The sequence below is a fragment of the Phoenix dactylifera genome, unplaced genomic scaffold (genome assembly GCF_009389715.1).
Source record: "Phoenix dactylifera cultivar Barhee BC4 unplaced genomic scaffold, palm_55x_up_171113_PBpolish2nd_filt_p 000975F, whole genome shotgun sequence".
Taxonomy (NCBI): Eukaryota; Viridiplantae; Streptophyta; class Magnoliopsida; order Arecales; family Arecaceae; genus Phoenix; species Phoenix dactylifera.
The window spans coordinates 100,436-125,119 of NW_024068331.1; the positions used below are offsets into that span (position 1 = coordinate 100,436).

The 24,684-nt window shown below is 46.5% G+C and overlaps 1 protein-coding gene across 4 annotated transcripts; it reads left to right on the plus strand.

Annotated features, from left to right (window-relative positions):
* The first annotated feature begins 1,546 nt into the window (after positions 1-1,546).
* Positions 1,547-24,375, plus strand: LOC120107704 (F-box/LRR-repeat protein At3g48880-like). Of its 4 annotated transcripts, none has more exons than XM_039121110.1 (4): positions 13,851-14,149; positions 14,493-14,578; positions 22,375-22,748; positions 23,519-24,375. In XM_039121110.1, exons 3-4 carry the CDS (start codon positions 22,393-22,395, stop codon positions 24,123-24,125), a joined length of 963 nt encoding a protein of 320 aa, XP_038977038.1. In that variant the 5' UTR covers positions 13,851-14,149; positions 14,493-14,578; positions 22,375-22,392; the 3' UTR covers positions 24,126-24,375. The 4 variants fall into 4 exon arrangements, with proteins under 4 accessions (XP_038977040.1, XP_038977037.1, XP_038977038.1 ...); XM_039121111.1 differs by lacking the exon at positions 14,493-14,578 and having other exon boundaries at positions 13,851-14,023; positions 14,111-14,149; XM_039121112.1 differs by lacking the exons at positions 13,851-14,149; positions 14,493-14,578 and adding an exon at positions 1,547-1,564 and having other exon boundaries at positions 22,373-22,748.
* Positions 24,376-24,684: the final 309 nt, after the last annotated feature.

Sequence of the window (24,684 nt, forward strand, 5' to 3'; positions counted from 1 at the left end):
TTTTATAACATTGTTCATGAAAAATTGAAATATTCTAATTTTAGCTAGTTAATGTAAATCTTATAATATGTATGTTGTTGTATGCTCCATCCAATTTTATAGATTTACTATTAAAATGCTGATGTTATCTTTATAAATTTTAAATCTTTTTCATATAATATTGTAATGTTCCTTTATATTTTCTTATTATATTTAATTACAACTTTTGATTGTCTATCTTCCATTATCAGATGCTTAACACACCCCATTTCTAATCAAGTGAGCAAAGAAACCATACTTTAGAAAGAACAAGTTTTTTAAAGAAAGAAAAAAAGGATAGCAGAGGAGAGAGGATTTTGTTGGCCTACCTATGTAGCCTTCATTCCTGATCTGGCATTGTGTTTTTTAATTCATCAACAAAATAAAAGTTCTTTTTTTTGTTTAGAAGGAAACAAAAGCTTTTAATACATTTAAAAAAACTGTTTTAACACAATGACTATAAGATAAAAGAAATTTATATTAGATAAAACTAATTATATTAAGAGATTGCTTTTATTTATTAAAATATTTAAAGAATTTTATAGTTTATTAATTTAAATTTATAGTACAACTATGAATAGGAAGGGATTATGCTTACACGTCGAAACAACTAACCTTAAATGGAAACCAAAAATGTTCGACGGGAAAGTCTGTGGTGGCATGTAAATCCGACGGTCCTGATTTTTTTTAACCAAAAAGAGCCAAGCGGCCCCGACTCCCTTCCTCCTGTACCACTCGGACGTCACGTGAACGGAACGTCAAACGCCCGTTAAAAACTCCGCAACCGGATCCTATCCGACTGAACTGGGCCATATTCCTATCCGAATCTTGCCTATCTAGCCCAAAATATTTTTGGAACTTGGGATCAAACTTGGGCTTAATAATTTTTAAAAAATTCAAATCCAAGCCTGGCCCGAGCTTAAGCCTAGGCTTGATTTGAATATGATTGGACCGGTCTGAACTTGTGGAGTAGACTATAGTCCATTGAATTACAAATGGCTTTCATATTCATACTTTAGATTTCTAAATAGTTTAAGATGCCTTGAATCACGTCCAACTATTATGTCTTCAGAAGTTTCTATAGAGATCTAAAAATATTAATATTCAACTGTTCTCAGTCTAAAGATTCAAAAAAGGATGATGAAAAGTTTGAGACTTTTTCGGGCCTAAATTTGGCTCAATTTTGGATCTTATTTGAGCTCGAGCTTAGTTGGCCTATCTGAAAAAAAAAAAATAAAAGAGTTCTACATTTAAGCCCAAATTACGTTTGCAATCTCTCAGGCTAGCCTAACATAAAGTTGGCGGGCATGGGCCCATTTCAAGCATTGGGTCAGCCCACTATTGTACATTTACAAAAATACCCCTAATAGCAAACAGAGGACGAGCAACGGAAGGGCATTTTAGTAATACGACTTAGGCGACAGGCCTGCTGCTAACCGACGTTGAACCAAGGGTATTTAAGTAATTTTGGTGGAGCTAAGTCAGCTGAGTCACGTTACTTCCATAAGGGGGGGGGGGGGGCGGATCGAGGAAAGCAAAAATTATAAGTGTTGGGGGAATATAGTTTTTCCCCCAGTGACATAATTACTCTTAAGAAGTCGCACAACCGCCGACCTTGGGCAGCCGAAGTCGGCGTCCGACCTCGGAACGTCCGACCTCGGAACATCCGACCTCGGAACATCCGACCCGGAAAACTCCCGACACTCGAGGTCTATTCTTGTCAACCACCTACTACGGCCGTACCCCTCAGAGGTCCGGCCGAGGGCCATATCCTGCCACTGCCCCGGCATTTATTACGCATGACCCCTGCAAACCCCCAGTTCACTCAACAATTAATGCGGATCTCCGGCTTACTCCATATTTAATGCGGATCTCCAGCTTACTCCACAATTAATGCGCGTGGCTCCTGTTATCTACGGACTCGCAGCTCTCCACGGCAAGTCAGCCCAGCAGAGTCCAATCAACTATGATAAGTCTCTGATCTCGACCATACCTCCGACATCAATGCAATGATTCGCCCGATCGCGTGCCACCTCGGGTCGTACGACGACCTCACCTCCGACATCAATGTAATGATTCGCCTGATCGTGCGCCGATCTGAGCAACATGCCGAGCCGTACAATGGCCTTGCCCCATCACATCACAGGTAAACCGACCCCCCCTATAAAAGGGAGCCCTTGCTTCTCAGAGAGGGGTTGGAGACTGGGCACTCTACAAACACTATTCTTCTTCTTCCCATATAATTTGCCCCCCTTCTGACTTGAGCGTCGGAGGGCCGGCGCCGGAAGACCCGGCCACCGGCTTTTCTGCAGGCACCCGGACGGAGGACGCCGCCCGCCGACAGACCGCCGCTCCCTTGTGAAGACTCGCCGCTCCCTCTTCTCGACCGAAGATCGCCCCCGGGTCCAATTTCCAGCAACAGTTGGCGCTAGAGGAAGGGCCCGAGTAGCGATCATGAAGTTGAGAAGCAAGAGAGCCTCCAACGTCTCCCGGCGTCCCCCGCAAAGTCCTGGACGCTCCGTCCAGAATTCGCCTACTCCGACTGACCCGGTTCCTCAGGTCCAGCCGGAACAGTTCAATGCCCTGGTACAACAAGTCCAGACCCTGGCCGCCGCCGTTCAGGGCCTGCGACGCGAGGAGGCCTTACCAACGCTCCCCCCGCAGGCCCAGGTCTTGCCGGAATTCCCTCCCAACGGCCCAGTTCTCCCAGGCCAGAACTTGCATGGCTCCTCCAGAGCCAACAATGAAGAGCGGACTTCTCCCCGGAGAGAGCTACCGGGGGAAGATTTCAACAGAAGACCCCAACCCTCTGAGGCTGAGTCAGCCCCAGACCACCGTGAGCCGGCGCAGACCACGGTGACAATCCCACGGGCGGGGGAGCTCGACAGGAAAGTTGAGCATTTGGAGCGCCAAATTGCAGCGCTCCACTGTGAGAAGGCAAGGCAGGAGGGAGACTTTGAGTTCACTACCAAGTCCCCCTTTTTCCGCCAAATCGAGGATGAGCCGGTCCCCGCGAGGTTCAAAATGCCTCGGGTGGAGCCCTACAGCGGAATTACCGACCCCCTCGACCATTTGGAGAGTTACCGAGCCCTTATGGCTCTACAAGGGTCCTCGGAGGCCATACTTTGCAAGGCCTTCCCAGCGACTCTTCGAGGGACAGCTCGGCTTTGGTTTTCTGGACTAAAGCCGAACACGGTGTCCTCCTTCGAGCAACTCAGCAGGCAGTTCGCTACCAATTTTGCCGCCAGCCGACGCCACCGACGGACGTCAGACTCCCTCCTGGACATCAAGCAGAAGAAGGGGGAATCCCTCAAGGAATATCTGGACCGTTTTACTGCCGCCACGTGGGAAGTTCGCGAGCTAGACCAGTCAATAGCCATGTCGGCTCTGAAGACTGGGGTTCGCTCCTACCGATTCCTCTTCTCCATTGAGAAGAGCTTCTCGGCCGACTTCACCGAAGTGCTGGCCCGAGCCTGGAAGTACGCCAAGGCCGAGGAGGCAGTTGCCTCCAGGCGGGGTGCGATTGAGCCCGCCTCAAAGAAACAGAAGAAACGCCGCGAGGAGCGCGGCCGGCAGAGAAGTCGATCCCCCCGTCGAGAGAAGAACCTCCCTCGGCTGAGGAGCCCCCCTCGGCAGCAGGGGCGAGCTCAGCGGAGGACCCCACCTCGACCAAGATCTCCACCACGGCCTCGGACGTACCCAGGGAGGTACGAGAACTACACACCTGTCAATGCCCCCCGGGCCGAGATCTTGATGGAAATCGAGGGTCGGGATTTCTTCCGACCCCCGCCTCCTATGCAGAATACGGGAGTTCCCCGCAACCCCAGGAAGTACTGCCGCTTCCACCGAGACCGTGGGCACGATACGGAGGATTGCTTCCAGCTCCGGGACGAGATAGAGGCGCTCATCCGCCGGGGAGTACTCAACCGATTCGTGAGAAACCGACGCGAGGAAAGGAGGCCGGCAGAAAACGCCACGCTGCCCGAAAACCCTGACGACAACAGGCCCATCGTCGGTACCATCAATATGATCGAAGGAGTCTCGGCAGGAGCAGCAGCCCAGGGAGCCCCCCCGAAGCGCCTGCGTGCTGAAGAAGTCATCTCGTTCTCGGACGAGGACTTGGAAGGGGTTGAGACCCCCCACGATGACGCTGTGGTCATCTCCATGATTGTAAATAAGTTTGATGTAAAACGTGTCCTAGTTGACAATGGAAGTTCGGCTAACGTTTTGTACTACCATGCCTACCAAAAAATGGGGTTGCCAGAAGGACGTCTCCGGAAAATTAATGCCCCACTGGTTGGGTTCACCGGAGACTCGGTCCCAGTTGAAGGTGAGGCCAACTTCCTTGTTACAGTTGGCCTCGCTCCTCGGGAGAGCACTGTGAGGACGGACTTCCTTGTGGTCCGTCTGCCCTCAGTCTACAACGCCATCCTTGGGCGGCCAGGGCTAAACGCCCTTCGGGCCGTGGTTTCAACCCGCCATCTGCTCATGCGGTTCCCCACCGGCCGAGGAGTGGGTGAGGTCCACGGAGACCAGTTGGTTGCCAAGCAATGCTACATGGCGGCCCACAGAGTAAGGCAACCGACCGAGGCGCCGATTCAGCCAACAGGCCCCTCACTACCCATAGAAACTCTGGATGCAAGGGACACCCTTTGGAAGAAGCAAGTAGAGCCTGGTGAGCTTCTTGTTCAAGTTCCACTACGAGAAATTTTTTCTGAGCTAACTGTGCAGGTCGGCTCCGGCCTTGGCGCCCGCGAGAGGAATCACCTCATCAGCTTCCTGCGGGACAATGCCGATATCTTCGCCTGGTCGCCCGCGGACGTACCAGGAATTGACCCTGAGGTCATGGTCCATCGACTTCAGGTGAAGCCGACCAGCAGACCAGTAAAGCAGAAAAAAAGAGGCTCCGCCCCGGAACGGCAACGAGCTGCGGCCGAGGAGGTGGATAAGCTCCTTGAAGCCGGCTTCATTCGGGAGGTCTCTTACCCAGACTGGCTCGCCAACGTAGTCCTAGTAAAGAAGGCCAACGGAAAATGGCGCATGTGCGTGGACTACACCGACCTGAACAAGGCTTGCCCAAAAGACAGTTTCCCCCTCCCAAGCATCGACCAGCTCGTCGATTCCACCTCAGGGCACCAGCTGCTGACTTTTATGGACGCCTTTTTAGGGTACAATTAAATCCGAATGGCGCCAGAAGACGAGGAGAAGACGGCCTTCATCACCGATAATGGCACCTACTGCTACAAGGTGATGCCCTTCGGCCTGAAGAACGCTGGAGCCACCTATCAGAGACTGGTCAGCCAAATTTTTAAAGACCAGATCGGCCGAAATATGGAAGTTTACGTGGACGACATGCTGGTGAAGAGTCGAGCGGCGGAGCACCATGTAGCTGACCTCAACGAAACATTCTCCAAGCTCAGGAGATACCTAATGAAGCTCAACCCAGCGAAGTGCGCGTTCGGAGTCACCTCGGGCAAATTCCTGGGCTTCATAGTGACCCAGCGCGGAATTGAAGCCAACCCTGAGAAAATCCGAGCGCTGCAAGAAATGATGCCCCCGAGAACAGTCAAGGAGGTGCAGCGGCTTACCGGGCGAGTTGCCGCCTTGGGGAGGTTTGTCTCCCGGTCGGCCGAGCGCTGCCTCCCATTCTTCAAGATCCTCAAGCGGCCAAAGGACTTCCAGTGGTCAGAAGAATGCCAGCAGGCCTTCGAAGAGCTCAGAAGCCTTCTGGCCTCTCCCCCGCTGCTCACCAAGCCTCAGAGGGACGAAGTCCTTTACTTGTACCTGGCCGTCTCTCCAGTTGCAGTGAGCTCAGTCCTCATCCGGGAAGAGGATAAGCTCCAAAGGCCGGTCTACTACATCAGCCGGGTCCTCAGAGATGCTGAGACCCGATACTCCAAACTTGAAAAGACGATCTTTGCTCTCATTACTTCAGCTCGAAGACTCCGTCCTTATTTCCAAGCCCATACAATAACCATACTGACCGACCAGCCTATGAAGCAAATACTGCAAAGGTCGGATCGTGCGGGAAGGATCGCCAAATGGGCGGTCGAGCTCGGAGAATTCGACCTCGAATATCGGCCCAGGCCGGCTGTCAAAGCTCAAATACTCGCCGACTTCATCGTAGAATGCACCCTGCCGGACGACCCCGAGCTGCCATCTGTATCCATGGAGGAAGCCCCAAGGCTACCATGGGTCCTACACTCGGACGGGTCTTCAACTTCGGGGGGTAGCGGGGCCGAACTCATTCTCACCAGTCCAGACGGGGTGGTGGCCGAGCAAGCCTTGCGCCTCGAGTTCCCGGCCTCAAACAACGAGGCTGAATACGAGGCTCTCATCGCCGGGCTCAAGTTAGCAAAGGAGCTGAAAGTGGAAGACCTGACGGCCTTCAGCGATTTCCAGCTGGTAGTAAGCCAGATCCAGGGAGACTTCGAAGCAAAGGAGCCATCCATGCAGAAATATCTCCAAAAGGTGCGGGAACTCACGTCTACCCTGAACTCTTTCAGTATTCAGCACATTCCTAGAGCGGAGAACCTCAGGGCGGACCAGTTGTCCAAACTGGCGACCTCCCGCATGAGCGAGCTTCCCAAGGGAACAACACTCGAGTACCTTCAGACCTCCAGCACGGAGGAACCCAAGCCCGCCATGTGCATCGACTCCGAGCCAAGCTGGATCGACGGGTTCGTCTGCTACCTCCAGGACGGAACCCTACCCCATGACGAGACAGAGGCTCGCCGAATCAAGCGCCAAGCCCCCCGGTATGTCTTGTATGAGAATAGACTCTATCGTCGATCATTTACTTCTCCTCTTCTCAGATGCCTTCGCCCCTCTGAGGCGGACTATGCCCTCTGAGAGGTCCATGAAGGAATCTGCGGAAATCACCTGGGGGGTCGGGCATTAGCCCATAAGATCCTGCGGCAAGGATATTACTGGCCCACGCTCCAGAAAGATGCAACGGATTTCGTCCGGAAGTGCGACCGGTGTCAACGGAATGCTAATATCCAACGCCGACCTTCGGCCCTGCTGACTTCCATCATCGCCCCCTGGCCGTTTGCCCAATGGGGGATCGACATTCTGGGGCCCTTTCCCCTGGCCACCGGGCAAAGAAAATTTCTGGTCGTCTCAATCGACTACTTCACCAAATGGGTCGAAGCCGAGCCTGTAGCCCGGATCACCGAGCAAAAGATGCGGGACTTCGTGTGGAAGTCCATAATTTGCAGATTCGGACTCCCCCGTATCCTTATATCCGACAATGGCCGGCAGTTCGACAATGCCCACTTCAGGAAATTTTGCTCTGAGCTCGGCATCGACCACCGTTTCACCTCGGTCGCCCACCCCCAGACAAACGGGGAAACTGAGGTAACTAACCGTACCATTTTGCAGGGGCTCAAGGCTAGGCTTGATCGGTCCAAAGGACAGTGGGTCGAGGACTTGTACAACGTCCTCTGGGCGTACCGGACTACGTTCCGACTGCCCACAGGAGAGACCCCCTTCAACCTAGCATACGGCACTAAGGCCGTCATCCCGCTGGAAATCGGCCTCCCTTCTTCAAGGGTGGAGCATTACGACCCCGACACCAATTCCTCCCGGCTCCGGAACAACTTGGACCTTGTTGAAGAGACCCGAGAGGTCGCTAGGGTCCGTATGGCGAGATATCAACAGAGAACGGCCCAATACTACAACTCCAGAGTCAAGCCCAAGCTCTTCAAAGTAGGGGACCTCGTCCTCAGGAGAGCCGAGGCTTCTCAACCGACCGAGCAGGGAAAGCTCGCCCCAAATTGGGAAGGGCCGTATCAAATCGCCCGAGTACAACGACCCAGAGCATACAAATTGAAGTCCCTAGAGGGGACCCTGATTCCGCAAAGCTGGAACTCCGAGAATCTACGGATGTACTACCAATGAAACCCCTAGGGGTTCAAGACGATCAAGAATATGAACTCAGTCTCTTTTCTACAAGAATTCGCCCATTTCAATGATTATAATTCTTTTCTAATGTCGGGTCATCTGTGATCCTCAGATTCCCCGACTAAAATCGGGATGCCTCGAGGCCCGACCGTAGAGTCGCAAACTCCCTCGACCTCGGGAAGTATCGCAGAACGATGAAACATCGACTCGACGCAAGATCCCTCGACTAAGGTCGGGATGCCCCGAGGGTCGACCGTAGAGTCCCAAACTCCCTCGACCTCGGGAAGCGTCGCAGGTCGATAGAGCGTGCCCAGACCCATCGACCTGACGAACGATTCCTCGACCAAGGTCGGGATGCCCCGAGAGTCGACCGTAGAGTCCCAAACTCCCTCGACCTCGGGAAGTGTCGCAGGTCGATAGAGCGTGCCCAGACCCATCGACCTGACGAACGATTCCTCGACCAAGGTCGGGATGCCCCGAGGGTCGACCGTAGAGTCCCAAACTCCCTCGACCTCGGGAAGCGTCGCAGGTCGATAGAGCGTGCCCAGACCCATCAACCTGACGAACGATTCCTCGACCAAGGTCGGGATGCCCCGAGGGTCGACCGTAGAGTCCCAAACTCCCTCGACCTCGGGAAGCGTCGCAGGTCGATAGAGCGTGCCCAGACCCATCGACCTGACGAGCGATTCCTCGACCAAGGTCGGGATGCCCCGAGGGTCGACCGTAGAGTCCCAAACTCCCTCGACCTCGGGAAGCGTCGCAGGTCGATAGAGCGTGCCCAGACCCATCGACCTGACGGACGATTCCTCGACTAAGGTCGGGATGCCCCGAGAGTCGACCGTAGAGTCCCAAACTCCCTCGACCTCGGGATGTACCGCAGGTCAGCAGAGCGTCCTCAGACCCGCCGACCTGACGCAAGACCCCTCGACCAAGGTTGGGATGCCCCGAGGCTCGACCGTAGGGTCTCAAACTCCCTTGACCTCGGGAAGAGTTACGGATCAATAAAGCTTTCCCAGATCCTCTCAACTTCGGCGGGCGTCACCGGGTCCGTAAGAGGCTCGAGCCCCCCTAACAAGTCAAAGTGACTCCGAAAGTCGACGAGGAAAGGGAACAACCCACTCCGCCATGTGGAGCACAACTCTAGGAACGCAAAAGGTACATCCAACTCGACATTCTCCCTGTCATATCTTATCTACGCGCTGCTAGCGAAGTCCCAGTCAAAGTCGAGGCCTTATTTTGGCCAAAGTCGGACTACTCCTATGAGTCGGTTTAAGACTAATCTCCCATCAGCATTATGCGTACTCCGTCTGTTGAACCTTCATAACGACTTATGTAAGTCTTCGCAAACTAGGGCCCAACTCGGCCCCCATACGTAGTCTCCAATGTCGAGCTACGAAGACAACCTCGACCACGGACATACCAATTGGGTCCGGAAGGGCCGAGGTATCTTTTAAGGGTACCGACCCCGCTCACCGAGACCTCGGCAAAGTCCGAGGATGAAAATTATGGAACTCTGGCGACAGCTCGATTATTAGCTCATGCTCCCCCTTAGGGGACGGCACCGACCCTCTCTATGATCCTACGATCCGGGAGTCAAGTTTGGAAGCCCGACTAGACCCCTCGGATAGCGGCGTATACAAATCCCGCACAATTCCTGCTTGAAGGACTAAGGCCCGATTTCGGTGCCTCAAAAACTTAAAAGCCAAACATGGCAGCCCTGCCATCTTAGAATCCGAGCTATAGGACTTTGGAAAATTATCTAAGAACCTAAGCTCAGAGCTCCCTCTGATTGGTATGATCAGAATTTGAGAAAGCTAAGATATAGCCAAGGAAGAAGTGCGACTCTGTTAAACAGCCCGAAAGCCAAGACACACAGTTAAAAGTCAGTGAAACGATAAATTAAGGTTCCGGCCTCATTTACGACAAGAGAAGGAAAGATAAACACGAAGTGATAAAAAGGATCTTTCATTAATAGAGGGCCAGAAGGCCAAGTACAAAATTGGAGGTCGGCCATTCAAAAGTTGAGGAGCCGACCCCGATTACAATGAAAAGAAAAAAAATACATCCAAGTCTTAGGGGGCGGCGATCGCGTCAGCATCCCCCTCGGGGTCATCTATCGCGATGACCGGAGGGTCTTCAGCGGGCCCGGGCATGGGATCTGCAGCAGGGGCCTCGGCGGGTACCCTCCGAAGTGCCTTCCAACTCGGCCTCCGCCGTTGCGGGCTCGACGGCGTCACATTCATACAATCCCGCCTCGGATGTCAGAATGGCAGGAATGTCGTCCGAATCAGGCCCGTAACCCAGGTTCATCCTTGGACGAATTGTGGAAAGGTTGAACTGGGGGCAGATCCGAGCCATCTGCTTCCGGAAGTTATCAAAACCCCGGAGAAACCCGTCCACCGTCTCCTCCTCTAACATGTCGCGGAACTCCTCCGACTCCTTGAAGAGCTCCACGGCATGCTCGGCTCGCTCGAGCGCCCTCCTCTCCCGGGCCTCAAGCTGCTCGATTTTGAGGCGGAAGACCCCGCCCTCATATCTGAGGCCCGCGACCTCGGACTGGGCCTCCCCCAGTCGCGCCTCCGAGGCGCGCAAGGCCGACTTGGCCAGCGAATGGGCGGCCCTTTCCTCCTCAAGCACCTCTACCATCGCTAGGCGCCCGGCCTCAGTGGCCTCCCTCTGAGCCTCGGCCTCGGCCAGCGCCACCCCCAATTCGGCGATTTTCTTCTTAGCCAGCTCCAATTGCTGGCTGACTTGCCGGGTCTCTTCTTGACACCCTTGGGCAATGAACACCAGGGTGTCTAATTCGTGGATATGCTGCAAGAAGGAAAGGGCAAAGCAATTACGAGCTGAAAAACATAACATATTTACCAATAGTCTATGGAACATCGGAAAGTGGCTTACCCGAGCGGTATTGCGATAAGTACCGTCGACGATCTCTTCCAGCGGCAAGTTCCGGAACTCGGCCCGGTCCGCTGGAAGCATTGCGCGCCGAAATACGGCGCGCGCTACTTCGGCGTCGTGGATGGCAGAGCTCCCCTCGAGGATTGGGGAGTCCGGCTCAGCTGACTCCTCCCGGAAAACCCTGGAAGAGCTCGGCTCACCCAAGCTCGAGATTTCGGGGCCGCTCGCTTCGGGGCCCCGGGTCGGCTCAGGCCCCGGGCGCCGCAATCGGATTACGGCCGGCCCCTCCCGCTGGGCGATGGGGGCAGGACAAGAAGGGGCCGCTGGGCCCGCGTCACTGGCGGCCCGCGTCCGCCCCAGGTCAACTGCGGAGGCCCCCGCCTCTGGGCCTCTCGTCCCGGCCGATGTGGAAGCACCAGCCGACCTCGCCTTCTTCCGAGGCTGGGGAACAGCCCCCCCGGCCTCGGCCTCCCGCCTCTTCAGGCGGGAGAAGAGCGATACGTTGCTGGTCGGCATATGAGGAATATCTGAAATCAAAAATTCTCCTAAGTGTCAGACCAATGTTAGTAAAAAGAAAGAACAGACAAAAAAAAGAAGATAATGCAACTACTCTTACCCTCGGGGCTTGCCGAACTCAGGCCTACGCTCGCCAGGGCGTCCTCCCGTAGGAGCTCGGTCAGGTCGTACCCCTTTCCGAGGGTCCGTAAGGAGTCCAGGACCCTCAGCTCCCTCTCCGAGGGCTCGGAGAGCCTGTTGAGAGCCTTCAACCGAGGGTGCCCCCACCTCGGGTTGAACCCCCACGGCGCCTCGGACGCAAGAAAAAAAAATTTCCCCTTCCACTCATGAATAGAGGAAGGGGCACCATGAAAGAGTGACATACCGCCCCGAAAGGCGAAGTACAGCCACTCTGCGTCCGCCGGGTTTTTCTTTAATAGAAAACACCGACGGAAGACGCTCACGGAGATCGGGATCCCATGCCCGAGACACAAGGACAGGAACCCGATTATGGTCCTCCACGAGTTCGGAGCCAACTGTTCCGGGACGAGCTGGTACTCGACCAGCAAGTTGTTCACGAACTCGTGAACAGGGAACCGCAGGCCGGCCCAGAGCGTCTCGCGGTGAACCGCGATCCGACCTGGGGGCGGCCGCGTCGCCCTGTCCTCCGGTCCCGCAGTTTCAAGACGAAACCCGGGCTGGAAGAAGAACCGGGAGCGGATTAACTCCAACTCCTCTCCCGACAAACTCGACCCTACCTCCTCAGGACCGAGACCCATTTTACAGAAGAATGAAACGAGACTGAAAATAGAGGAGGGAAGAGGAAGAGGAACCCTAGCAGTTACAGGGTAGGAACCTACGGGACATCGCCGGAAATCGCTCCGGGCACCGTCGGCAAAATTTGGTTGAAAGGTGGAACGAGGAAGAAGACGGCAGAAATACAAGGCAACCAAATAGAACTCTTAGGGCAGACTTGTGGGGTTTATATAGACCCCCCTGACGGCCCAGATCGACAGAATCGGTTTCCATCCCCCGACCGGATTGCGCCGCGTGTCGACCTCAGAAGTCGAGGCACCACATTTACTCCGGATTAATAAATCGGGTACAAAATCGAAATGCTGTCCCATCGGATCTCGCGGCCTCATCATGGGTCCGCAGAATCGGATCACCTTGAAAGACGAGCGGACGTCACCCCCGCTCCCCTCATTTAATAAGTCTCCGGGACACGAGGAGCACCGATGTAGCCTCCACCTCATCAGATCAGTGATCTGCTAATACGAGATCGGAAACGTCCGACCTCAGATCACGCCGCGTGTCCATTTTGAAGCACGAAACGGCATACTCATTGATATGGGGGGGAGCCTCGACCACGAGAACGAGGCGCCGCCGCATCGGGCCCGGGGACCCTCATCATGAGTTCGCCGCACGAAGCAATCTCGGAGACCCAAAAGGCGCCATCCCCGTTGCAGCTGCTTCGGAAAACGTAAGGACACAGGCCCCGTTATAAGCTCGCCGAATAAAGCGACCTCGGAGCGCCAAAGGGCGCAGGTTCCGTCATAAAGGCTCCGAGAAGCCTAAGGGTGCGGACGTGATTCCTCCAACTTTGATAATAATCTCTACTTCCCACGTCCGAGCCTGCAAGCCGCTCGAACTCGGAAGTCGGGGGGTAGTGTTGGGGGAATATGGTTTTTCCCCCAGTGACATAATTACTCCTAAGAAGTCGCACAACCGCCGACCTTGGGCAGCCGAAGTCGGCGTCCGACCTCGGAACGTCCGACCTCGGAACATCCGACCTCAGAACCTCCGACCCGAAAAACTCCCGACACTCGAGGTCTATTCTTGTCAACCACCTACTACGGCCGTACCCCTCAGAGGTCCGGCCGAGGGCCATATCCTGCCACTGCCTCGGCATTTATTACGCATGACCCCTGCAAACCCCCAATTCACTCAACAATTAATGCGGATCTCCGGCTTACTCCATATTTAATGCGGATCTCCAGCTTACTCCACAATTAATGCGCGTGGCTCCTGTTATCTACGGACTCGCAGCTCTCCACGGCAAGTCAGCCCAGCAGAGTCCAATCAACTATGATAAGTCTCTGATCTCGGCCATACCTCCGACATCAATGCAATGATTCGCCCGATCGCGTGCCACCTCGGGTCGTACGACGACCTCACCTCCGACATCAATGTAAGATTCGCCTGATCGTGCGCCGATCTGAGCAACATGCCGAGCCGTACAATGGCCTTGCCCCATCACATCACAGGTAAACCGACCCCCCCTATAAAAGGGAGCCCTTGCTTCTCAGAGAGGGGTTGGAGACTGGGCACTCTACAAACACTATTCTTCTTCTTCCCATATAATTTGCCCCCCTTCTGACTTGAGCGTCGGAGGGCCGGCGCCGGAAGACCCGGCCACCGGCTTTTCTGCAGGCACCCGGACGGAGGACGCCGCCCGCCGACAGACCGCCGCTCCCTTGTGAAGACTCGCCGCTCCCTCTCCTCGACCGAAGATTGCCCCCGGGTCCAATTTCCAGCAACAATAAGGTTTTTGAGATTTTATTCCCATTTTGGTGTCTAAAGATCTCTTATATTTGGTGAATTTCGGTTTTAGTGGTTTTATCAATGTTAACTTATGTCCTTGGTGATGCTCTAGAATGGGTTGATGGTTGGAGAAGAGGTCGAGAGGAGGGGAGAAGGAAAGGTGACTTGTTGGGGAAAAAAGTTATGTTTTTGTTTTTCTAATTATTTTCTTTGGTGCGTTGAGGGATTTTTCCTTTTGAGATTTCAGGCAGTTTGAATTCTTGAAAGTGGAAAGGGCGTAGAGAAAGTATGTAATTTCCTCCAAAGTCTCTCTTTTTTTTTTGCAGAACTTGGAGATTTTTTTTTTCCAATTTCTTCTCTTGTTCTCTTGGTTAAAGTAATCAAGAGAGTTTTAATGTCAAAATTATCTCGAAATAATCTGAGGCAAAGTTTCTTTGCGAATAATCTGGGAGATTTGTTACCCTTTTATTGATGTGTGAGTAATCATGTTTGAATACGGGCATCATCTGATCTTTCTGTTTCTGATATTCGGGATTTAAATTTTTAGTTATGTGTGCTGTTAATGGTTGCGATTGTTTTATTCTTTTATTTGCTTTGTTTGATGTAAGATGTTTGAGAATTTTCAACAGGAAGACATGATTCAAGTAGATAGACAAGGTTTTGATATTTATATTGCAACAATAGCTGAAGTCTCAGGGAAAATTTTGAAGATCAGGTACTATTTCTGTCAAATTATGATTAATATGTATGAACATTCCAGATGAAGGGAATTGTTATGAGAATGAAGTTATGTTGCCATTTTTAGAGCCCCCCAATAATTATAAAGCAGCACAAAAAGGAGACTTGTGGCAGGGAAAAAATGGAAAATTTGCTGCATAATATGTTCTCCACGTCCCATAGATCGGACCTCATTCAAATTCTTAACTCTTCAGAGATGATATGGGGTGGCATATTAACACTCTTATTAATAATCCTCATAGATATTTCAGAATCGTGAGATGTATGGGGCTGTAATTACGATGAATAACTCAAGATAGTTAGGGCTTAAAGCTATTTACATCAATGAATTTAGCTGCAAATTTGAGTATACTGATTGCCGAACATATGCAGCCATATCTCCTTCCATGATCCATAGCGTAATTTAAGTACTGATTTTAATTTTTCAGAGGTTGCATGACATGTATGTCCTTATCTCCATGCATGATTGCTAGCATAGTCTTAATCAAATGTCATGTTAACAAGTCATAAATATTGTCATTAGGATTTTTCACTCCATGATCGATGAATTATGACATATTAAGCCATTTATATAAAGGTAATTAAGATGATAGATTGATAAGTGATGCTAAAAATTTATAGAGATGACTTTTATTAGACATGTAGTAGTTGACAAATAATTTCCATCATACTTTTGAAGCGTGAACAAAGAATGGATTATTTATTTTGAACAAAGCAATGTCTGTAGTAGCATCTGAATCTTTAAAAAAATTATGGAGCAAAACATTAACAAAATATATGTTGACTATCCACCACAAGACCCGATTACTAGACCCTTTTAACAGAAGTAAGGATATTTCTAGTTTTAGTAAGCTTAATTGCCACTGTGCTTGTGGTTTTACTAACACAAGTAATCTTTTTTGGAAGGATGAGAAATTGAACCTAATAGAGATGAACAAGACAAATTAACAGAATTAATTTTGTTATTTGAGAGATAATATCCATGTGCTTGTAATTAAATTTTGTGATATGATTGATGAGCAAAAAAGTATGGCTACTTTATAGGACTTTACTATCTCTGTTTGACTTCATTATGGTTACCTAATAAATCTTTAAGAAGAGATTACGGCTAATGGCATCCTTTAAACAGGCTAATTCCCCAACATAGAAGATAGACATATCCCAATATATCTATTCAAGTGTTGTTGATAGACATTATTCAAGTAGATAGACAAGGTTTTGATATTTATATTTCAAGAGTAGGTGAAATCACATGGGAAATTTTGAAGATCTGGTACTATTGTCAAATTATGATTAGTATGAAAGAGCATTCCGGATGAAGGGAATTGTTATGAAAATAAAGATATGTTTCCTTGTTATAACCCTCCAAATCCCAATATTTATAAAGCAGCACACAAGCCATACTTGTGGCAGGGCAAAATGGAATTTGCCGCAGAATATGTTCTCCACATCCCATAGATCAGATCTCATTCCTATTCTTAACTATTCAGAGCTGATATGGGGTGGCATATTAGCACTCTTATTGATCATCATCATAGATATTTTAGAATTGTGAGATGTATTAGACTGTAGTTATGATGAATAACTCAAGATATTTAGGACATAAAGCTTGGCTATTTACGTCTAAGAATTTAGCTGCAAACTTGAGTATACTGATTATAATCCTTTATGTGGTGCTGAGCATATGCAGCCCCATTTCCTTTCATGATTAATAACATAATTTAAGTATACTGATTTTAATTCATCAGGAGTTGCATGACGCATACGGTCTTAAGCCCTTGCATGATTGCTAGCATAGTCTTAAGCAAGTGTCATGTTAACAAGTCATAAATATTGTCACCAGGCTTTTGCACTCCCTGATCAGTGCAGAATAAAATATTTAGCTATTTATATAAGGTAATTACGATGATGGATTGATAAGCGATGGTAAAAATTTATAGAGATGACTTTTATTCGACATGTAATAATTGACAAAATAATTTCCATCGTACTTTTGAAGCTTGAAGAAGGAATTGATTATTTATTTTGAAAAAGACAACATCTGTAGTAGCATCTGAATCTTTAACAAAATTAATGCGAAAAACATTTACACAACTTGATATACTTTGACTATCCACCACCAAAGTCCAATTACTAGACTCCTTTGACAGAAGTAAGGGTTTCCTAGTTTTAGTAAGCTTGATTGCCGCTGCACTTGTGGTTTTGCTAACACCAGCAATCTTTTTTGGAAGGATTTGAAACTTGAACATAACAGAGATGAACAAGAAAAAATAACATAAATTAATTTTTTTCTTTGAGAGATAATATTTGTGTGCTTGTAATTAAATTTTGTAATATGATTGATGAGCGAAGAAAGTCTAGCTACTTTATAAGACTTTACTGTCTTTGTTTGACTTCATTATGGTTTCCTAGTAAATTTTTAAGAAGAGATTACAACTAATTGCCTCCTTTGAATAGGCCACATCCACAACATAGAAGATAGACATATCCCGATATTATCTATTAAACTATTGTCTCATCGGGCCCACATGCTTCGTCACTTGAAATAGTTGCCAACGAGCTTGATCACCAAACGCTATATCTTCAATTTCTTGCCTTAATTTCTTGGTTAAGTACTTGAGAGATTTTTAATGTCAGTATTATCTCAAAATATTCTGAGGCAAAGTTTCTTTGCAAATAATCTGAAGATTTTTTTACCCCTTTCTTTATGTGTGAGTAATCTTGTTTGAATATGAGCATTATCTAATCTTTCCATATCTGAATTTCGAGCCTTAAAGGTTTGATTATGCATGTTGTCAATGCTTGCAATTTTTTTAGTCTTTTATTTGCTTTCTTTGGTGTGAGATGTTTGAGAATTTTCAACAAGAAGACATAATTCAAGTAGATAGATAAGGTTTTGATCAAGGAAGATGGTAGCATCCTGAACTGCCCAGTTCAGGGTGTATCGGACTTTATTGAGGGTGAAATGGCTTGGTTCCGCTCCTCAGTTTAAGAAATCAGATGATGGAGGGGGAGAGGGAAAAAGAAGAGAGACAAAAGAGAGGAGGGAGGGAGAGGGCGATGGAGGAAGAGGGGGAGAGAGAGGGAGAGGTAGGGGGGAGAGGGGGAGAGAGGGAGAGACATGCTGAGAGAGGTCCCAGTCTCTTGGAGAAAGGAAGAGAGGGCTTGGATGCCCTCCCTGTTTTCGAAATGAAATTAGGATCTTTTTTATTTTTGCTGTTTCTCAACAGAAGTCGGCAAATAGTTTGCCGACTTGCTATAGTGAAGTCAACAAACTATTTGCCAACTTCAGTTCAAAAAATTCAAACAAAATTACAGTTTGCAGCGGAACGGCACGATACGGATCCCTACCTTATCATTCCGGTCGCCAACCGGTATGGGTTCCGGTGCCGGTTCGGTGAACCTTGGTTTGATATTTATATTGCAAGAATAGGTGAAATTATGGGAAAATTTTGAAGACCTCCTACTATTTCTATCAAATTATGATTAGTATGAATGAGCATTCCGGATGAAGGGAATTGTTATGAAAATAAATATATGTTGCCCTTGTTATAACCGCCCAAATCCCAATAGTTATAAAGCATCATGAGAAGCAGACTTGTGGCAGGCCAAATTGGAAAATTTGCTGCAGAATATGTTCTCACATCCCATAGGTCGGATCTCATTCCTTTTTTAGCACTCTTATTAATTATTGTCATAGATATTTTAGAATTTTGGGATGTATGGAGCTGTAGTTATGATGCATAACTCAAGATATTTAGCACTTAAAGCAAGGCTATTTACAACTAAGAATTTAGCTGCAAATTTGAGTATACTGATTATTGTCCTTTATGTGGTGCTGAACATATGCAGCCATATTTCCTTACATGATTCGTAGCATAATTTAAGTATACTGATTTTAATTCTTCAGGAGTTGCATGTCACATACAGCCTAATCCCCTTGCATGATTGCTAGCATAGTCTTAATCAAATGTCTAGTTAACAAGACATAAATATTTTCTTCAGGCTTTTGTTCGCCATGATCAATGAAGAATAAAATATTAAGCTATTTATTTAAGGGTAATTAAGATGATTGATCGATAAGTGATGTTAAAAATTTAAAGAGACACTTTTATTAGCAAGGTTCGTCGGATCGACTGTACTGGCGTACCGGTGAGCACCGGTTCCGGTTCGGTACCGACTTCGAATAAAAAAAAGGCAAAAAAAAAAACAACGCGTCTGCTGACATGCGCGGACGCGTCAAATGCCACAGAGTGGCATTTAATGCCACTCTATGGCATTAAATGGCCCACGTGGGCTGGCAGCCCGCGTGGGCACGCTGCCCCGCTCGGGCGCGATTCCCTGCTGGGGAATCAGCCACGGGCGTGGTTCCTGCGCGGGGAATCGCGCGCGGGCGCGCATTCTCTGCTCGTGCGTCCGCACGCGATTCCAAAAAAAAAAAAAAATGCCGCGCACGGACGCGTTAAATGCCAATGTCACTCTATGGCATTAAGAGGCCCACGCGGGCTCCAGCCGCATGGGCACTCTTCCCCGCACGCGGGCACTCTTCCTCGCGCACCCACGCGTGGAAAAAATGTGGTTGGACCGGTCCCGGTTCGCACCGGTACAAGTACGGAACCAATCGATTCCGATCCAGTTTGGGTCGGAACCGTTTTTATACACTGTACCGTACCGGTGCCTGTTGGCACCGATTCGGTATAGGCTGAACCGACCGGTTCCGGTCGGTTCAGCATACCTTGTTTATTGGACATGTGGTAATTGACAAAACAATTTCCATCATACTTTTGAAGCTTGAACAAAGATTAGATTATTTATTTTGAAAAAGACAATATCCGTAGTAGCATCTGAATTTAAAAACAAATTAGTGACAAAAACATTTGCACAACTTGATATATGTTGACTGTCCACCACAAGAGTCCCAATTACGAGACCCCTTTAACAGAAGTAAGGATTTTCTAGTTTTAGTAAGCTTGATTGCCACTGTACTTGTGGTTTTACTAACACTGGTAATCTTTTTTGGAAGGAAGAGAAAATTGAACATAATAGAGATGAACAAGAAAAAAATAACAGAATTAATTTGTCTTTGAGAGATGATATCCGTGTGCTTATAATTAGATTTTGTAGTATGATTGATGGGCGAAGAAAGTCTGGCTACTTGATAGGACTTTATTGTCTCTGTTTGACTTCATTATGGTTACCTAATAAATCTGTAAGGAGAGATTACCACTAATGGCCTTCTCTGAACAGGCTAAATCACCAACATAGAAGATAGACATAACCCAATATATCTATTCGTCTGTTGTTGCATGGGCCCACATGCTTCGTCACTTGAAATAGTTGCCAATGAGATTGATCACCAAAACACTATATCTTCCATGTCTTGCCTTAATTTCTTGGTTAAGTACTAGAGAGATTTTTAATGTCAGAATTATCTCGAAATTATCTGAGGCAAAGTTTCTTTGCAAATAATCTGGAGACTTGTTTACCCCTTTTCTTGATGTGTGAGTAATGTTGATTGAATATGGCAATAGCTAATCTTTCCATTTCTGAATTTCGGGCTTTAAAGTTTTGATTATGCACGCTGTTAATGCTTGTGTTTGTTTTTAGTCTTTTATTTGCCTTCTTGGTGTAAGATGTTTGAGAATTTCAAATGGAAGTCATAATTCAAGTAGATAGACAAGGTTTTGATATTTATATTGCAAGAATAGGTAAAGTCACAGAGGAAATTTGAAGATCTGGTGCTATTGCTTTCAAATTATGATTAGTATGAATGAGCATTCCGGATGATGGGAATTGTTATGAAAATAAAGTTATGTTGCCCTTGTTATAACCTCCCAAATCCCGATAGTTATAATGCAGCACGAAAAGCAGACTTGTGGCAGGGCAACATGGAAAATTTGCCGCAAAATATATTCTACACCTCCCATAGATCAGATCTCGTTCATATTCTTAACTATTAGGATGTGATATGGGGTGGTATAATAGCACTCTTGTTAATATTCATCATAGTTATTTTAGAATTGTGAGATGCATGTGTCTGTAGTTCTGATGAATAACTCAAGATATGTAGGACTTAAAGCTAGGCTATTTACAACTAAGAATTTAGCTGCAAATTTGAGTATACTGATTATAATCCTCTATGCGGTGCTGAACATATGCAGCCATATTTCCTTTTCGTAGCATAATTTTAGTACTGATTTTAATTGTTCAAGAGTTGCATGACACATACACCCTTATCCCCTTGCATGATTGCTAGCGTAGTCTTAATCAAATGTCACGTTAATGAGCCATCAGTATTGTCATCAGGCTTTTGCAATCCATGACCAATTAAGTATAAAATATTAAGTTATTTGTACAAGGGTATTTGAGATGATGAATTGATAAGTGATGCTAAAAATTTATAGAGATGACTTTTTATAATCAGGAAAACAAAGTGGAGAGTTCTGATGTAAAACAACAAGGACAAGCTAAACTAAATGCTAGGTTATACTTGCTTTCATGATTCCAAATGCTGGCTGTAGCGATCAGCACATAACATGCTGGGTCCTTATCAGCACCTGGAATTAATTGGTGTGACACTATGAACTCTTTTTTGATATTTTTCATTTGAAAAGGGATTAATTTTTCTTTTTTTTTGTTTGGGCACGGCAGCAGCATGTACTGCACTAGTACCCACAGGCACCGATACTTGAAGCCTTGCTTGTTTTTTATGAATTCTGATGTGGACGATTTGCATCACTGGCATATGCTCATTTTAAATGACCGGGAACTTTATCTGATACCAAATTGGTATTACTTAAAATAAGAAGCTTTCAGGAGGAGGAAAGTCTAGAAGGTATGATGAGCAGTGCCTTAAAAAAAGGGGGGGGGGGATATGATGGGAGGCCCAACAGATATTTCAAAGTATTGAGTTTCCATCTAGACATGATATAATGAGAAAGGAAAGTTTATGTGTAGGTATTGATAGGAAAGAAATAATAGATGGAACATTGACTTCTTTAAAAGTAGATGGTGGAGACCAAAAAAAAATGGTGAACAAGAAGCATTAGAAAGAGAAGAATTAGAAGAGGAAAAAGAAGGTAAAGAAAAAAGAAGACAACGAATAGATAGATGGATAGATATGTGGGGAGAAAAGAGGGTAGAGAGAGAGAGAGAGAGTTTAATCAATGCCACTGTTTCTAACTAGTTCATATCATTATTAAGATCTGGAGCTTTATAGAGACTATATAATGATTTGAAGCGAAATTTACCCAATTAGATTCCTTGTGACACTAATAAATCCTGCTTACCCCAAAAATTTAAATTTCCGAACAAGTAAAGTCTCAACTTCTTATGTTTAGGAGTTTTAAACTAACCATATTTCTTGGATAACTATTCAAATTTTTATCACATTAATACACTAATACATGTATAAATAAAAATAAAATTTTAAGATCTAGGCTTATATATTCAGCATGTAATTTATTTATGCTTAATTTTAACTAGATCTGTTCAGAACTGGTGTTGATTAACATGGATATAGTTTGCTATGACTGCATGATTCATGGCTTCTTTATAGTTGGTGGTTTTTTAAACTGACAGACTTTTGTTGCTACCAATACACTTAATATTTTATTCACTGCGATAGCTATATGCATGTTAAGTACATGTAATCATTGTGCTGAAATATACTTTGGCATGTTGCTGATTTGTGATGCTTTCGGTGAAAATTGGTTGTTTAACTTATAGAATTGATGATCTATGAATTATATTAATGCTTTTCTTTTGCCCTAGATTCTTAGGTTGTCAAGGATGGCAGACACTAAATCTATTGGTAAGAGGTGGGAAGACATGGACATTGATGTCCTAGTGAAGATGTTCAAGGAATTGAACATGATTGAGCTGGCTCCAGTTTCTCAAGTTTGTCGGTCATGGCGCTTGGCTTGTTCAGATCCATTGATATGGAACACTCTTGATCTAGGGCTTTTGAAATCTAATTTTATTCCAACCAGGGCATCACCATACATCTGGGTGAATGAAAGGTCTGACCGGAGGCTGACACAAGTATTGAGGATTGCAATGGCGCTCAGTCGTGGAAATGTGACCTGCATGATATACCACTATAATCTATATATGAACGATGAGCATCTGAGTTACATTGTTGAGAGGTAACAATCCTAATAATTATGTACTGTTACCATAAGAAACATTTTTCTGGTTCATAATCTCTGAGAGAAATCAATATAAGGTCATAAGCTTCTCATAAATATTGTTTTTGGAATTACATTTTAACAAAGTTGTATGTCGCTACTACAACCAGAAAGTTTTCCTTATCAGTAGCTGGCCTTTTTCTCTTTTTACGTCACATGTCAGAACAGTGGTTTGATGCTATTTAATTAGATAATTACATAATATTGTATTAAAACAATTTGTTTTTATTTCTCTGCTTTTTTGGGTGAACTTTTATTTCTCTGTTTCATTAACTTATTCCTAGCAAATTTTTGAAGCGTGCCCTAAAGATTATGTATAACAGTGTAAGTTGCCTGTAATTTTCGAACCTGTGAAGAAGAGCATGACTCCAGGAAACAAAGGAAACACAATAATCGAGAAACAGTATTTACCAGGGACAAGCATCAAGATGCGTGAGTGATTTTATGTTCTCTTAACTGTAACCAATTTATGGTCAAACGGCAAGTGTTCATACCATATATGAGCACATATTATCTGTTCTTTTTATAAAAGAAATTATGACATGGAAATACCCATATCGGTCGCACCAGTTGTAATGGTTATCTAGTGCAAACATTGTTAAATTCCTGTCAGATGCACTACAGTCAACATTGACCAGAAACAAATTTACTTACTTTATTTGTGGTGATTTTATCTTAGATTTGAATGATAATTATATGTTACTAAAATTGATATGTTTTCAAAACAGGTCTCCTCATCTCAAACGACTAGTTATGCCAGCTTGGAACCGCATCACTAAAGCTGGTATCCGTCGGGCTATACAGAGGTGGGAAAAGCTGGAATCGCTGACAATGCCTGCAATCGCTCATCCCCCTTATATCTTGGAAGCAATAAGCAGGAGCTGCAAAAACTTCTCAGAACTCAAGATCATGGGTACTTTTGATGTGTACTTTGCGTCAGCTATTGCTTCCAGTCTTCCAAAGCTGAAAGTGTTAAGCGTGCGATGCTCTATAATTTCAAAGGAAGCCCTGCTGCTTATTTTGAACGTCATGGATAATCTGGAGGTACTCAATATATCTCACTGCCTTCTGGAGGGCCACACAGCTGCAGGACAGAAACAGGTGTTCAGGGAACTAGACCACTCCATTTGTGAAAGAGCTTCCAGGTTACGTGAATTCTTCCACTGTCAGAGCAGCTCATGCACTACATGTCGGAGGATGATCAAGGATGAAGGTTTTATGAGGTGGTACCAGTATGAAACCTGGTTTTGGCGCCAGGATGAGGTGAGCTCTCTTGATTTGGGAGATTATGGAAGGTTGTTTGATGAGGACATGAGCAAAAGGTTGCAAGACTGATTCTCAGTGATAATGCAGAAAATATTTTGAGGATGCCAACCTTCATCAGGGGGGTTTCCAAGTAGTTGTTCCTAATGAGCATACAGTCGTAACAGCTTTAAAACTCTTACATCTAGAGTTGTTTTAGGGCCTTCTTATATATGAGCAGCAGCATGATTTTGATGGTGTTTGGTATACTTGAGAAAGTAGGTATGGGTGGAGTAACTATTGCCACTATTTCTTATGATCCGAATGAATCAGTTTTTGAACAGAGGTAAATCTTTGCCTGCTAGGCAAGAGAATAGCAAGTTACAAATTCTATCTTGGTAGGATATATATTTCTATTATTATTAAACTAATAAATGAAAGTCCAAATTTTAACAAAGATATGAAATGAAGGAGAGGAGATAATTGTATAAAATAAAGGAAAGATATGAAATGAAGTCCAAAAGCATCCTAGAATAGGACTATTCGGATAAGTGCAAAATGTGAAGGAGAGGAGATAAATCTATTCCGATATTTTAGTGTGAGAGTTTTCCCGTGGAGTAGAGAAAATTGACCCTCTCCAATTAGTCTATTT

Bases quoted from the DNA above. Each gene is read 5' to 3' on its own strand.
- LOC120107704 (XM_039121112.1), top strand. From the start codon at position 22,393: ATGGCAGACACTAAATCTATTGGTAAGAGGTGGGAAGACATGGACATT. The intron at 22,749-23,518 runs GTAACAATCCTA...TTTTCAAAACAG, and splicing joins CTGAGTTACATTGTTGAGAG to GTCTCCTCATCTCAAACGAC.